At 40.3% G+C, this 16259-nt stretch overlaps 1 protein-coding gene across 8 annotated transcripts in view; it reads left to right on the top strand.

The window, feature by feature from the left end:
• SLCO1A2 (solute carrier organic anion transporter family member 1A2) overlaps positions 1-2941 on the top strand; it is a 29666-nt gene extending 26725 nt beyond the window's left edge. For 7 of the 8 annotated variants that reach the window (XM_037389008.1, XM_037389006.1, XM_037389012.1 and 4 more), the window contains 4 exons: positions 286-470; positions 1033-1097; positions 1645-1762; positions 2649-2941. In XM_037389008.1, the coding sequence (XP_037244905.1) occupies positions 286-470; positions 1033-1097; positions 1645-1762; positions 2649-2808 (528 nt within the window). In that variant the 3' untranslated portion in view covers positions 2809-2941. The remainder of the gene's footprint in view (positions 1-285; positions 471-1032; positions 1098-1644; positions 1763-2648) is intronic. The other variant, XM_037389010.1, reaches the window with a different exon arrangement.
• Positions 2942-16259: the final 13318 nt, after the last annotated feature.

Here is a 16259-nt window from a genome sequence, read left to right as displayed (position 1 = left end):
CTGCTGGGAAATATAAGGGCTCTCTTGATCATGGCCTCCTTGAGGAAGCATAGTCGCCACTGCATAGGAGGACCATAGCTCCCTCCTGCTTTCTAACCACATACACCACATACAGATGATGGTTGGATCTATGCCTGGCAGACAGGGAGAGAAGCCACCATGCAATGCTGCACATGTGTAACATACTCAAGTGCAGGAGAGAGTGGGCTAGGCGCCAACCATGCAAGTTTTACAGTAAGTGCGTGAATTTTGACAATCTGTGTGATTAAAATACTCTTTTGACAGGTATTTGAAAACTGCACCTGTGTTGCAGCCACAGGGCTTTCATCTCAAAATGTCTCTGCGATTCTGGGCCAGTGTGATGGAGAAGAAAACTGTGACAAGATGCTTCGTTATTTTTTAGTATTGTCATTAGTCTGCAGCTTCATTTTTTCCTTAGCAGCCATGCCTGGGTACATGGTCTTAATAAGGTACAGTAAAATGTCCTTATCTTAAGAAACCTACTGTATTTTTTTATGCTGAGGTTAAACACCCCCAGGAATTAAAAATGTGTTAGTTTGCCTGTGAAGGGAGGAAGCACAGAAAGCTGTTATGTCATTTCTGCTCTGTGTTAAGGTTAAGTATCGTGTCAGCTTTATAGCCTGTTGTTGCTTCTGGCTATCAGCTGTATCCTGAGTTAATGTAGGCCCACTGAGTCAGTGCGCTGAGATAGCGAGAGGTGTGTGATACCCATGTGTGTATTGATCACATCAATGTGATGTTGATTATGACACAACTACCTTGCACTTTGCGCTGGCCTCAGTCCAAGTGGATGATACCAGGCCAACAGCTTTTCCTTTTGTGATTTGGCAGTTCTAGTTCAGGAACTTCAATAAACGTCACCTAATGAGGATAATGAACTCTTTCAACCAATGCTCTAATTAGAATGGTTTGGGCTTAATGTGGTGAAGAGTTTGATTAAAAAACCCAGAGGTAAACATTTCTTATTAATGTCACCACCACTAATTGGTGTACAATTTAATTATCATACAGATCTCTAAAGCCTGAAGAAAAGTCATTTGGAGTGGGTATCCATGGACTAGCTTCAAGAGTATTTGGTAAGAAAAGCTCTAACGCACTTCAGAAGCATAGTTAGGTCTGATCTAGAGCTAGATAAGGATCATATCAGAGCTATGGGCATGGCACAAGAGTCTACTTCTCTGGAGCGCCTTTGATCAGGAAGAATTTGGGGTTTTGTACAGATCTAGACGGCATGGAAAATTGGAACAGCTTTCAGTTTGCATTTATTTATACTGGGTAGTAGGCTGACTACATCTGCTGCTCATCTGAAAGCCACTTTACATTCCTTCGCTCTTGTTATATGTTTATTGAACACATAAATCACTCTGATGAGAGAAAACGTTGACTTTTGAATAGGAATCACAGTCCATATTGTAGCAAGTATATACTGTTAAACAGGAAAGAAAGTATTTGATTGAGGGTAGCTGGATTAAGGAAGAAGAGAGAAACATAAGAAACAATATGGTTCATGCGGAAAGAGGACAGGACAGATGGAGTAGGTGAGAAACAACATTGGTTCTACAGTGTATCTGCTAATTAGAAGAAATATGCTATTCAAAAAAATGTTGCTAATATTATTTTTAGCTGGAATTCCATCTCCCATTTATTTTGGAGCTTTGATAGATACCACTTGCTTGAAATGGGGTAGTATGACTTGTGGTGGAGAAGGAGCATGTCGGATGTATGACATTGTCACATACAGGTATATTTTCTACTTTATTTTCATTTTTCCTTCTTACTGTGTTATTACATGCATAGAGATAGAATTTTACACTCTTTATCTTTTCCTAATAGACTAGCTGCTCCTGTGTTAGATGTTTGACACAACAGTTTTCTTTGGCATTGGCTTTAATTGTCAAATACAACCTTTGTCGCAGACATTGGAACACCCTTTGAACAGAAATGTTCTGGTGCCCTAATTACATTCACTAATGGCCTTTCATAAGAACAGACCCTAAAGCACTGAATTCTGATAAAAAATTTAAAGCAGTAATCCCTTGTGGGAAAAATATTTAATGGCTGACTATGCAATGTCTTTGAACAGAAAATGATTGAAATAGTACTTGAACTAAAATAGAGGAGACATTTATAGAGAGGATATAGTTACCCAAGTTGGAAACTGGCCCAGGATTCTACACTTCATGCCTTTGTAGTCCTTCAAGGAACACTTGTGGGAAATTTGATGAGAGTCTTGTTGAACTAATGGCCTCAGGCTGATTCCTTTTAGTACTGTGTTAAGGTTGATTTGGAAGAAGGCTAGCTCAGGTACACCTGGAAGTGTTACTCAGGTGGCCTGAGCTGCCCTTTTCAGGGCTCTCTCTTTTCTCCTTGGAGAAAGCCATAAGGGTACGAGCTGGCTGACTTTGCTAGCTAAATGAGTTACCGAAAATTGGGTGATGTAAATAGCCATTTCGCTGACACTGACATCTTCTCTGTTCTCATATTGATTCATCTTCTGTGAGATCCAAAAGGATCAGGGCACAAGCTTTAGAGTGGCTGGGCAATTGTTGCAAAACAATGTATGCTGAATAGTTTTGCTATTTTTTTCAAAAATGCATATGTTTAATGAAGCTCATTCTTTATTTCAGGTGGCTCTATCTTGGCCTGCCAGCAGTATTACGTGGAGTGTCCTATATCCCAAGTGCACTAATTCTCCTTATTTTAAAGAAGAAACTTAAGTCTGAAAGCCAAATCTTATTAAATGCACCAGTAGAAATGCAGGATAAAGAACAAGAAGCATTGAAATAACATTTCAAAGCAGGGCATATTATGAAAAAGCCTTGAAGTATAAATTCTGGATATATCCTTGTGAAAGATTTCATACTTTAACTAGTGAACACTTGGACAGAGACTAATAAAATTATGCATAGTTGTATCCTAATTATATTATAAAAGTATCCGTTCATGAACAGAAGGTACAGGACAAACGTGTTTGATGCAGAAGAAAAAGGAGTAGAAATAAGAAAACTTATGAAATGCCAGGTTTGAGTTGTCTGAGCAAAGGGCTATAAAGCAGAAATGTATGTTTTCAGCCCTGGTTTCACTGAAGGTAGTGACAGTTTTGCAGCTGACTCCAGTGATTCCAGATTTGATCCTGGAATTCTCCAACAGCTTCTGCCAGAGCCTTTCTCATTGACTGTAGACAGGATTTGTAGCTTCTTTGGGCCTGAGTTTTCCATACACTTACTTAGTTACAATGTTAGTCATTTCAGGTGGGAGCTGTTTGTTCTGCGTAGTGTAGGTGTTCAATATATTGAGAACCTGGTTTATGACATAGTCTGGGTGCTGTGGTAACAATAAGAAATAAAAAAAAAAGAGAAAAATTTAAAAATACTGTGTTATGGTGATATTTTAAGGTTTGCATAGAGAATCGACAAGGAAAAATTCTCAGGACTTGTTACTTCAGTTGCATTCACTCTAAAGGGGAATAACTTGCACATAAAGCATGGCAGATTGATACTTGTTAGTTTTGCCCATCATATTGCTGTCTGCTAAATTCTATACCTTCTCATGTCTTGTCAAATTATTCTTTGAATGGTACATGATAGTAGTCATCCATGTGCTCTTCCTGTTGTTGTCCAATTTTTATTTCCCTCAGATGTGATGCTATAACAAATATAATATCCATTTAGGGTTCACTGACAGTGAGCCCTTGTCCTGAGATGCCTTAAACGTCTCAGGAAAAGACCCTGAATATTTCAGGGAAAAAAATCATACAAAAAACCCTGCTGAGATGTATGTCACATGGGGTATATCTTTGGTTCGGTGCATCCATGTTTAGCATCTAATTTGAAACTGCCTCGTATTTGGTCCCGTATTTGGCAGAGGACCCTTAGGTCTGTCTGCCGGTGACCGTGCAATAACTTACTAAGCCCTTTTGTTACAGCTGTTGAAAAGAAAAAAACCCAAAATCCTGCCCTTCTGATTATTACATCCTTCTGCATAAGGCATGGAGGAAGCTTCTAGAACTTTACGATAGACCATATGCTCCACTACTTGCAACTGTTTCCTACCCGTTGAATCTATATGACACAGACTTACTTTCATTTTATGCACCTGAGACCTTCTACAGCCATCAAAAAATGGGAAGGATATTGCTCCAAAGTACTTATATTAGTTAAATTATATTCTGTTCTACTTTAAGGTGTCTTATGGTGTTAATAAGCTCAACATATACCATATGAGTATGTGCTTTGAATTGCTTCCTGTCCTGGAATCAATGACAGCAGATCCATTTCTTCCCACAGAGCAGTAAATCAGCTCCAGAATTTAAAGTTTCTTCAAATACAGAAACCTTACAATTAACTGTTTTGAAAAGATTTGTCACAGCCCCTTTGTATCTTTGCATTGGATGACAGAGCTAAACAGGTATAATGTGAGGAAGGGGAAGAGAAGAAAATACAAATGTGACGCAGCCTGTAACAGAGCAGAGCAGAGACCGCAGCTCTTTAATAAGCCACAGGTCTTCCAGAAGCTTCGTGAACATTTGAAGCACTGCTGATTTTCAGCATTGTTCTTGCTACCATGGACACTCACTGAAAGCCATCATTCTTCCTTGTGGATATTATATTTCTCCAATGCTAGAGTTAAAAATCTTTTGCAGGTATTTAGTCACAGTTTGGTGCCAAGGTAACCTGGGAAACATGAAAAGTTACTGTGCACTGAAGTTTCACAGCTGTAGGAAACAAAAGGGCTTTGTTAGGTAGGCAAATATGTGCCATTTAAATGAAACACTGATAGAAAGTCAGGCCTAGTTAACTCACCATGGTTTGAAATAAAGGAAGCAGATGGGAAAGTTTCCAAGTTTTAAATTTAGTGTTTTATTAGATACATTAAATTTCTTTTTGATTGTTTCAGTTCATCTGCCTGAGAATGTAGCAGTGAAACAGGCCACCTTCACCGAACACTTTGAAGCCATTAGCCTGCTGCTCAGACTGTTCATCAACTGAGATGCTGCTGCCGGGAGAGCTGGCTGGGTGTTGGCATGTGGAGAGGCTTCTTGGCATAAGCCTGTGGTGGGAACATTACTTCCCCGGAGTGAAACCAGGGAACAGAGTGTGCAAGTCATTCCAAAGTAATCATCATAAAGCCTTTATGATATGCCATGTCTGGTACAACAGACATTCCTAGGATTAGGTTGGGAGGTTAGAAAAATACTCTTGGAGCTATTCCTTCAAATGTAAAACCAAACTTTAGACTTGGTCCTTCCAAGTTTTGAGCACGCTGACCTTGATTCCACAAAGCATTTAAGCATGTGCTTAACTTAAAAATGAGTGGCTTTATTGACATTTATTGTTTAAGTAGGTGGTGTTGGACATTTCAAGACTGAGCTGCAAACTGACTGCTGTGACACTCATTTGAACAGAGGCAGCTTGCTGTGGGTTACAGATGATATTCACTGTGCATGAAGGTTTGGGCTGAACCCAGTCTTGATGTTTCAAGCAGTGAGACTCGCATCAGCACTGTGGGTAGCCCAAACTACAGAAGGGAATAATGACAATTGAAGTAACAGTAGTTGTAAAGTTTTTTATAAAGCAGTAGCATATGAATATTTGCATTGATTGAGTCCAATATCAAGTTAATAAAAATGGGTGGTAGGTTTGTTTTCTGAGTACCTGAGCACCAAGCAGATGGCTTTCACTGTACAGTCAACCACGTTTATTTGTCACTGAAGTTTCAACTCAGTAAAGGGTGCTCATGAGTTGAATTTTGATCCTTAAACCTACCAAGTGTAAGGCTAGCTGCTGGTGCCTGGATATGGATGCTGCCAGATGCTAAGAAACAAACACTTGATGTTTTTCTGGGAATGGGAACAGTGCAACCATCTTGGAGATATTTTTAAAGGCAATGGTACACAAACTATGCACACATGTATTTATCTAGCTTTTTGTACTTAATACCTTTTGTAATGATCTCTGATGTGCTATTGGGCTTTTTTGACCATGATAAGATGCTGAGCCATCATTTTCAAAGAATTAACAACAAAGGCTTCACTATCTCACTGAAAAATGGCAATTTTGGCTTTGTAAAAAGCACATCTCTGTGCAGGTGCAGGCTATGGTTTGTTTTTTATTGGGTTTGTCGTTCCCCTCCCCCCCCCCCTTTACATTATTTTCTCTGTGTCAACTTTTAATTTCATCAGCTACTTTATTGCCAAATCTCTCAGTATTTTACAAGTCATTATTAACAGTTTTATATGTAACCTAAAAAATTCTATGTCTGCTATGAATTTCATTGCCTCCCTGCTACTTCTAACTTACAAGAATTGAAACCTACTCTTGACACACAATTGAAAGTTTCTGATTATGCATATTGTTCAATTTATGATTTCTTTTTTGGAGAGGAAATCTCTCACTTGGGAGTAAAAATTGTTAGCTGGCAAGCTGATTTTCATTAGTGGACGTAAAGGAGGTGTGGTGACCAAAGCTGCATCATTACACAATAATTTGGCTGCTGGCATGACTGATTTATGATATGAATGCTGGCTTGGTGTTTGTGGTACAAACATATGTTAACATGTATAACTTCTGAGTACATGAGCATTGTAATTCTGGACAAGTATTCTTGGCAGTTCAAGTTTACTTTCTTTTCCAGTAACTTCATCTAAAGTGAACAGTAGCCTGTTTCTGTTTCTATCTCAAGCTGAGTTAGCAGGTAACTCCTCCCTGCAGACTCTTCTCATTCAAGCAGGCCTCATAGGAGTAGGAGCTAATTCAGCCTGTGGATGTGGAAAGAGGAACACCCTGAGCATACCTGGGATGGGATTTGGCATGCAAAAAAGCCAAATCACTTTTTAGCTTATGTAAGTGTGGTCATGTGATAAAAACTGGATATATCCAGCACCAAGCTCTTGGCTACTGCTGCTTGTTAGTTAGAATTGTTGTAAGTCCTTTCCTTTCTTAATAAGGCATAAAGTGTTCCAGTTATGCTGGTTGGGATTTTGAACATTCATTGTTTAGGACTTGCACTGAGAATGTGGAAAATTACGAGGTAATTGCCCCTCTTTTGCTTTGTTCACGGAGTCAAGGGCATAGATTTCTAGTCTCAGGAGACTTAAATCACAGGAAAAAAAGTAGCATATCCCTTTAGAAGGTGAAATCTTAAGTATCGCAATGCCTAACGTCTCTTCCAGGAAAGACCGTTCTGTAGCTCCATGACAACAGTGTGATATACGCCTGTTAATTTCCAGCAGAGGTGCTTAAGGGATACAAACACTGTTTGTTCAGGGCAGATACGCACATGACCATAGGTGGCAGTTTGCCGAATCCTTATAGCCTGGGCTGTGTAAGAGGAAGGTCCTCACTTGGGGTGTAGAAAGCCCATTACAGGTGGGAAACGCTGTTGTAAAAGAAAAAGTGCATTACAAAGGTTATGCATTTTAAAATTTAAGGCCTTGACCCCCTTGTGTTTGTGTAAAGGCTGCCTGGCTTCATAATGTTATGGTTTAAATGGTTCCAAAACTGGCTTTGAAAAACCACGAACTTCTCATTTCAGATTAATGAAACACAGAGTGGTCCAGTTCATGGTGTACCTTTGCTGTTACTATTGTTTCAAGGCAGGCCTCTGGAAGGCCAGAGTGCAGCAACTACAGGCTGTCTGGCATGCAATGATTTTTCTTTCTTCTGTAGGTAGTAAACCAATGTAAAGAAAACTGTGGTATAATGACAGGGTCATATATAAACAAGTCCTAAGTTTCTGCAGAAAACTGCCAAGAGGGCATGAGCCTTTTTTTTTTCCCTGTAGTTTTCTACTTCATACTGCATTTTAACTCTGAACGTTCCTGCTGGTGAATCTAAGTAACAGGATAGCAGCATTTGCAACATTGCTGCCACTGCTGCTTCTTGAATTACTTCCACTTGTGACCAGGAGTTCGCAGGAGTATTCCTATCAAAGGTGTATATATGCAAGCATGCAGACACATAGACAACTTGTTCCTACACTCATTCATTTTTCAGGCGTTACAATTTAACAATCTACTAAGGGACTTCCCTTTTCATTTTAATTCTTTTTATGTAGAAGCCTGGCTTCTGAAATCCTATCTGGGGTGCTAGAGAAGTTATTTTTAATTTCAAATAGACCAAACAAAGCTATTCCTTGTTTCCAGCTTTCTCTGTTAATTTATCTTGCTATGTTTTCAGGTCAGCTAAGGCCTGAGCAGCAGAGGCTGGATACAGTTATGAGCTTTCCTCACAACCAAAGACCTTAAGGTCCACTTTTGTTTTTTCCTGTATTAATTATCAAAGGCAGTGGTACTTAAAGAAGAACTTAGATTTCTTCAAATCTTATTTCTGTATGACCATTGTGAACTTGATACTATATTCCTCCATGGCAGCAGACACTGGTATTGTTGAAAAAAGAATTACAACTTCAGTAAATACCTGGAAAGCTGAAGAGTCTGGTAGGTGTGGGAGAGATGTTTTGCTTCAGTACTATGGGCTGATAAATCCCCCCAAAACCCATATCACACACAAACCCGTCTGCCTTATATTTAGGTGGCTTTAATACTGAGGTGAACCACTGCAATCATCCAGCATAACTGGTACAATTGGTGCCTTCTCCCCCCACCCCCTTTTTTTGATGTGTGCTTTCACAGTGTGTATAATAAAGAGGAGTCTATACAGGGCCGCCGTCCAGTTAGCCTTCTTGATGCAAAGATGACTAATATGGAATTACACTGTGAAATTTAAAGGCCTGAATCCCCAAAAATGACAGCTGAGCAGCCAATGTTCATTTGCATGTTTATTATCACAAACTCACTAAACTATATCATCTTTAAATAAAGTGACAGTAAAAGAGTGCACCAAGATTAAGGTTAGTCTGGATATTCCTTTACTTTAAAACTCAAGCAGGCAGAAGAGGTGTCAAGAAGGTCTGTTTAGCTTGTGTTTGCATGGGAAAGGATCCAGATAACTCCAGGATGCACAGTAATCCTTACTCGGTGTTTATGTGCTATAGGTGAAAGGCAGAAGATACAAGTTGCTCCGGGAATCAGGCTTTAGGTGCTTAGGCAGCAGCCAAGGATTAATATCTGGGCATAATAATTAGCAAGTGCAATGTGTGCTGGAATATTCCCATAATTCAGACAACTCTATGGAAATAAATGGTGCATCAGCCTAGACAATCATGTAAATTATAATAATGTGCTTGGCAAACTTTTTCTTTTTGCTTTTGATTTTATAACTAAGTATCTACCTCTGTCCTGCGCTAGAGGTTCCACCAGCTGGTGTGTCTTCAGTGAGATGAGTTGGCCTCAGTCCTCTCGGATTTGCAGCACCAGTGGGATCCTCCATAGCCCAGTGTGACCTAAGCTTTGCTCGAGAAATAAAAGTACTTCCCAAGAGTTTTGGTAACTAGAAAGCGAGGGCAGCAAGCAGAGGGTGCTGCGGCTGATGTCCCTGACATCGCTACCACAGCAGCAGGAGGAGTGGCTGGTGCATCTGGCTGGGGTGTAATGGTTGCACAAGCTGCGTATGGGAACCCCCGGGCTGCCAAAGGGGATTTAAACTGCTGCCTGTTTATATAAAGGGCTCATGCTGGAGGATGTAGGCAGTGATGGCAATGAACAGATGGGAACAATATAGTGTCCTAGGCCTCTAATTTGAGTTCTAATTGAGCTGGTTTAGCACTTCCGAGTTTATAAATTGAGTACAGTAAATAAATTACATTCTCTACCAATAAAAAATATTTCTTGCCACGTATTTATTAATGTTTGTCAAGCCTAATTTTAAAATATAGATGGCATGGCTTCCATTACTTCTCTGGAGATTGTTTTATACTCTGTTAATTTTACGATCTTGGAACTTTTCCCAGTGTGTCACAGACACCCTGTTGTGTTAATGTTTTTACATTCTTCAGATATTTACTTGTGGCAAGCTCCCTAAACTAAGCCTGTACTTTCCATATGTACTGAGCACCTTATGATTTGTCCCAAGATCACAGGAAATTTGTGTGATGCTCGTCTAATGACATCCTTTTGTTCTGAAAACTGGTTCACGACTGAATAGTGCTTTACTGCCTTTAGAAAGGTATTCCAGTATTGCTTTAATCAAGGCCTTCCTATGTTTTGATACTGTGTGAATTTCTTTTACCTTTGAGATTTTTCTGTAATTTGTGCCATTTACAAAACAAAAAAGCAAAGAACCTTTTTTTGTAAACAGTGTTGTCATCAGCCCTGTGTAGCTGAATGTCAGAAACTTGTTTCAGGACTCCTATTTTTGCTTTTTAGGACCTCTAAAGCCAAATACACCCACCCCCCCACCCCCACCCCCAACCAAAAACCCCCACCGTGGGTCACCATGCTGCTGCCTGGAGTGGAACACCAAAACAGTGAGTATAGCCTTTTTAATGTTTCCAGCTATATCACTTACGCTAACTACAGATTGTAGAGGAAGATATCTTTACATTCCCTAGTAGAAGAAAGACATTCCCATTGGGTGTTTGCCTGAGATTATGCTGCACAATAGTTCTAGTGATAGTTCACAGTATGTTTGCTTTAGCTGCTCCTCATGTAAAAAACCAGTTCCCTCAAAACCAATTACTGCAACTAATGCTTAAAAAATCCTTAATGCATCATTTCATTAAAACCCCAAACTCTACATACAATATAATTTCAAAAAGTAGCTGTGAGAAAAGAAGCCTTCCTTGGAACTGCAAGGATAAGTATTTATCTGGGTAGAAATTAGGAAATGTTTACCTTGAAGCTTCCTTCACCTAACACTTTTTAAATGAAAGAACAAAGTTTTTAAGTTTTCTTCAATGACTTCAAAAACATCATTTAATAGTAAAAAACCCTGTAAGTTGCAAAATAATAATAGACTTGCATACAAAAGTACTTTAAATTTTCTTCATATTTAAGAAAAGTGAAGGTAGGTTTATAACATCCCAATGTACAAACTGGTATTGAGATGTTCCTCCTACATTTCCCACCAAGGACAGAGTGAAAACTATTTGAGAATTACTTAGCCATACTGTAAGTTATTTTCATACTTTTGAATGTATGAGCTACCTGAACACTACCCACTTTGATAGGCAAAAGCAGTGCAAGATGCTCACAAGAGTTCTCCCTATGACTTTGGTCAAATTTACTGGAATCCAGGGGTTTGCACTGGTTTTGCCAGCAGAGATTTACTCCTGTGCTTTTTACCTAAAAGCATCAGCCAAAGGGAGATGAGATTGAAAATGCACTCCTTGTGCAGGGCATGTTACTGGAAGTGCCTAGGGTTAACTATTTACAAGTGGAGGGTTTCTCTCCACTGGTGCTCATGAAGGCACGACGACACTTTGTGATCCTGCTCCCTGGAGCGTGGCGCCTTGCTCCTCCTTGCCCTCTGGCTCAGGTGCATTTTGCACTCCCACAGAGCTGGCACAGGCAGTCGGTAGCGCCCACTCTGAGCTGGAGCTGAGAGGTCAGCAGAGATCTTGGCCTGAGAAATACATCAAGACTAACATATTTGAAAAGGACTTCTTTTTGGTTGCATTCCACTGTGGAGTTGCTTGTTTACTTTCTTTTAATGCAAACTTTCTGTGGCAAAAAAGGACTGTGATTTTTAGAAGCCAAATTTCCCCATCAGTTTATTAGGTTCATGTTTAATACAACTTGCACACAAGAGACTGGTAAAAGGTGACTTCCAATGGCATACATTGCAGGCTGGCACCCCTCTTCTGAAGGTTGTCCATGGTAGTTAGAGTTCTCCTTTACAGCTTTGAAAGCATCCCCAGTACATTTGTTTGGACTATCCAAATCCCATGTTTTATTTGTAAGTGTAGAGCGCATCTAAACCACAATTCCTTTATTCAGGTTAAAGCATTGATACAGCATGTGTTAGAGATTCAGGCTGGAAGTCATGCATTAACACTGACAAAAACTGATTTTTTTGAGATACTCTTTGCTTTTTCAGAAGACTAATTAATTCCAGCACAAATTATGTCTGAATTCAAAGGCACATGGCAGCCTATCTTACCAAGAAATGGTATGACTTGAAATAAGTTTTTATGTCTATTCCTCTAAGGTTAGTAGTATTGATTCCCATATGAGCACACATGTAATATCTGTCTTACAGTTTGAAGAGATCAGTAACACTCCTCCTCTACTACTATTATTATTTGAGGTTTTACATATGAGTACTCAGTGGCGTCCCATCCTCGGGGAGAAAATTCCCTCACTGCATAGTTAGATTTCACCAATTTTGCAGAAGGCCTGTGAACAGTTGCCACATTAAATTTTACAGGAGAAAATTCTCATAGAAGAGCACTCTGAAATGATTTTACCACTTGTATCTTTGTCATTTATTAATTCTCTTTGGGACCTAAAGAAGCTGGAATTACTAAAATAAGATCGCATGATAGCTTAGCATAGCAACCCCGAATCTTCTATGCACTTTTCCAGAGGTGAAAAATTGGTGTCGAGAAATAAGACTGAACACCTTATGTACAAATCATGCTTCTAAAAACTTTTTTCTTTTTGAAACAGAGGATTGTTTCCCTCCCTTCTTTCACATCCTGTCCTTCCATGTTTCAGCACTAGTAGGGAACAATTGATCAGAATTTGCATTCCTCCTCTCCCTGCTGATACTTACTCCTGAGGAAACCCACGACTTGTGGACTGAGCTCCCCGAGCCTTAGTCTTGCAACCACATCAGCCCTGACACGACATCACCATGTGATCTTTTGGCTGCTGGCTTGGCATTTGGGATTGCGCCGCTTCGGGCTGGGGCTCTGTTTGGCAGTAAAGCTCAATCAGTGCAACCGAGCGCAACGGGAAGCGATCACAAGCGGGTTCCCCTTGCACAACGTTTCCTCTGCTGATGAACAAGATGCAGCTCCGAACGGACAGTCTTCTGAGCAGGAGCTGCCACCTGGTTTACTCTGCATGGCAGGAGGCCAAGCCTAAAACTTCTGCAGTTTCTGAAATGACTGCCACACAAAATAAACTCCTGGAGAAACGAGCTGGCTGAGCATGGGAATGCACGCCCGCTCACACTGAATGGCCTTACTTGTTATGAGCCACAGAGTATCTTGCACCCATTTGATGCGGTTCATAACACACCAAGGGCGTTGATGTGCGGCCAAGCAGGCGCATCACGTCAGGGACACCGTGTCCTGCTTTGGGACAGTGGCTGGTGGTGTTACTCAGTGGAGCACCCAGTCAGGCTTGGGAGGCAGCTCCCTCCCCTGGAGCTGTTTGTGGAGCCGTTTGCAGGGCACTTTTGCACCCACGTCTGAGTGCCTACTGCTACCAGCCTGCCATGGACAGGCAGCGCTGGGTTACACGGGAAGCCCCAGCACTTCAGTAACAACAAACATTTCCTTGTTGGTGACCTGCTGTCCTGTTTTTGAGCTTCCCTATTACCACAGGCATTGCAGAACAGGTTCCCAGTGGGCAAGGATGATGTACAGCCAGTTGTCAGGCTGGTTGCTGACACAACATCCCACGCCATGGCGTGCGGAGAGGCACTGATGTGTGCTGCTGCTGCTGCTCGCTGCCAGCGTCTGCTGGTGGGCTGGCCAGGATCCAGCTCCTGCCGCTTGCCTCCCTAGGACTGCCCTTCCGCAGCAAGGGCCCTTTTTCTCATCTGTTAGCAGCTGCCTTATCACAACTGAGTTGCACGTTCAGGTGTGATAGCAAATGCTTTCACAGGCACCGGTGCTTATTTTGCAAAAGCTATGGAACACTATTTTTATGGGAGCGCTGAAGCTGTTTATGGTGGGATTCATCTCTCCTGACTTCCTATTGTCAAAAGCAGACATTGCTGTCTAGCCTTCTTTCTCAGCCATATCTGGAGTTCATTTCATCTTATACCTAAAGTAAGTATCAAAAATCGACCAGACAGCTTACACCTTTGGAAATGTTTATTTTTCCTCCTCTGACTATAAAAAGAAACTGATTGAGTGGCTCATCTGGAAGTGTCTGCACCGAATCCATGCAGTACTGCCTTGTAAGTGGATCCTACCACCTGTGTGTGACAATTGCAAGAATCTATGCCCTCTATAGATAAACTTCCTTGTGTTCAACTTTAAAATAGCGCTTCAATAAATCTATTTTGAGTGTCTTATTTTGAGAACTGTGCCTCCTCTCCTGGTAGACAAAAGGCTTGCAGTTACCTTTCCAACCGTCTTCTGTTCTTCCACCTCATTGACAGCTGAGAGCAATGATAAATAGGGGACCCATTGCTAATGCTCATATATGTTTTTCCCCAAGCTTTGCAATATCATCATACTTAAAAGCACTCCAGATGCAGGCTGTAGTATATGTAAATCTGAAATTATCAGATGAAGCAAATTATGAGTTATTCTGATAATATTCTGGTGAATTAATCTAAGCATTTTAAAGATTTTAAAAATAATTATGGTATTAAGAACTAGGCAAAGATAGCTCTTCTTCACCTAAATAAAAGTATGAGAATGGATCATTTTATCTGAAAAATAGGTTTGATTGCATTTCCTGTATTCTGAATTCTTTTAAGAGAAAGTGAATTTCAATTATGTACATTCTCTTCTGTTAAAACTAAATCAATTAATCAAGAAGTTAGATTTAAAGATTAATGCAGGAACATTGCATTTAAAATAATTACAGCAAATGGCATTTTTCCGTATTGCATATATTCTTACTGAATAGTAGAAATGAGCTGAGTTTTGACTTGCTCACTGAGTATCTGGTGACAGCAGAGAGTCCTGCTGGCAAAATAGAAAAATTGAAACTTTAAATAAAGTAATAATAATCAAATAATAATAAACCTTAATAAATAATCTCAATAAATCAATAAACTGAAACCATAATAAATCAGTGAATATATAATTATCAGTAAAATTTGAAAAATTCTATTAAGCAACATGCCAATATCTGTGAATATGGCAGGTAAAATGATTGTCTCCAGTTAACTATCAAGCTTCAGGGGAAAGTGAGAACTTGCATATTTATGGACTCAGCAAGCTTATTATTTCTTTTAGCTTCCATGACTAAGTAATACATTTCCATGTAGTTCATTGAGTTAATTTAATCTTTAGCAAATCTATTAATGTATTTTTATACAGAAAAAGCTATCAAGGCTTTTCATACAGACTTTGTCAAAGTTGGCGTTTCAGGAGTTTACCTTCCACTGGAAAGTAAGGGGATGGTGGGACAATGCTTTTTCCTTCCAAGGCTCCTGAAGTTATTGGAGTGATAAAACTTTTTTTTTCTATAATTAGAAATCACTAGAATGTTCCTTTAATTAGGAATGAATCTGATTTTGTAATTCAAGTTTCTGCAAAAGCAAGCACCATGCAGTTACATGCAACCAGATGACCAAAACCCATTACTTGAGATTCTGTTGATAATACCTGGAATGACTTCTGGGCCAGAATTGTTGCTTGTACTGGAGTGTTCTCTAGAAAAGACACAGATTAGGCAGATTTGTACTCTGTATTTGCCTTGTTACATGTGGGAGCTGATACTCGTGGTTTGTTAGGATGCGAGAGCTGGGCTAGCTGTGGGTAGTACGCTCACTCTTTTTTTTTTGGCCAGTGTGTAGCTGGCTTGGAGGGACAGCTGTGTCATCTCACATCTCCTGCTGGCACCTGCAGGAACTGTCTGTGGTGTTAAATAATCCTGATTTATAGTAGACAGGGGGTCTGAAGGGAGGCTGTGATTTCCTGGGGCCATCCGCTTCTCTTTTAGGTCTCCACAAGGGTGTAGCCCACTTGCACCTCTGTGTTGGGATTGTGACACAGAAGTCCCAAAGAAGTACCAAAAACTGACAGATGTCAATATGCAATTCATGCCCTCTGAGGAGCTAAGTCATTCCTTAGTATCTCTGCTGACCCTTGTCAAAGGCACCAAGAAGTGCAAGCTACTGAGGCTGCAGGTAAGATGCTTGGGAAAACAGCCTGCTCTCTCAGGGCTGTTGTACGTGAAGTGAGCCATTCCATGGCTGTTAGGTGGATGGTAGGAAGTCGCCTTTGGAGAGGTGCTTAAAGCAACTTTAGTGTTTAGACTTCAGGAAAAAAAAAAAAAGAATAAAGAAATTAAGTTGTTCTTGCTGGCAGAGACTGGCACCACTAGTGTGCTGGCAGGTAGGCTGCCAAAGTAATGACAACACAAGAAACCTGCTGTCTTTTGCAAAGCTTTTGTATCGGTGATTGTGGGCAAGTTTTGCAGTCACTACAAGAAGGAAATCCAAGGTTTGAAAAAAATGCAGTGGAGTGCTCCCCTTGTTGGAGTA

Source organism: Falco rusticolus, chromosome 5, assembly GCF_015220075.1.
Source record: "Falco rusticolus isolate bFalRus1 chromosome 5, bFalRus1.pri, whole genome shotgun sequence".
NCBI lineage: Eukaryota > Metazoa > Chordata > Aves > Falconiformes > Falconidae > Falco > Falco rusticolus.
Note: the sequence above shows the minus strand (reverse complement) of the source record. Positions and strands in the feature narration are given on the sequence as shown.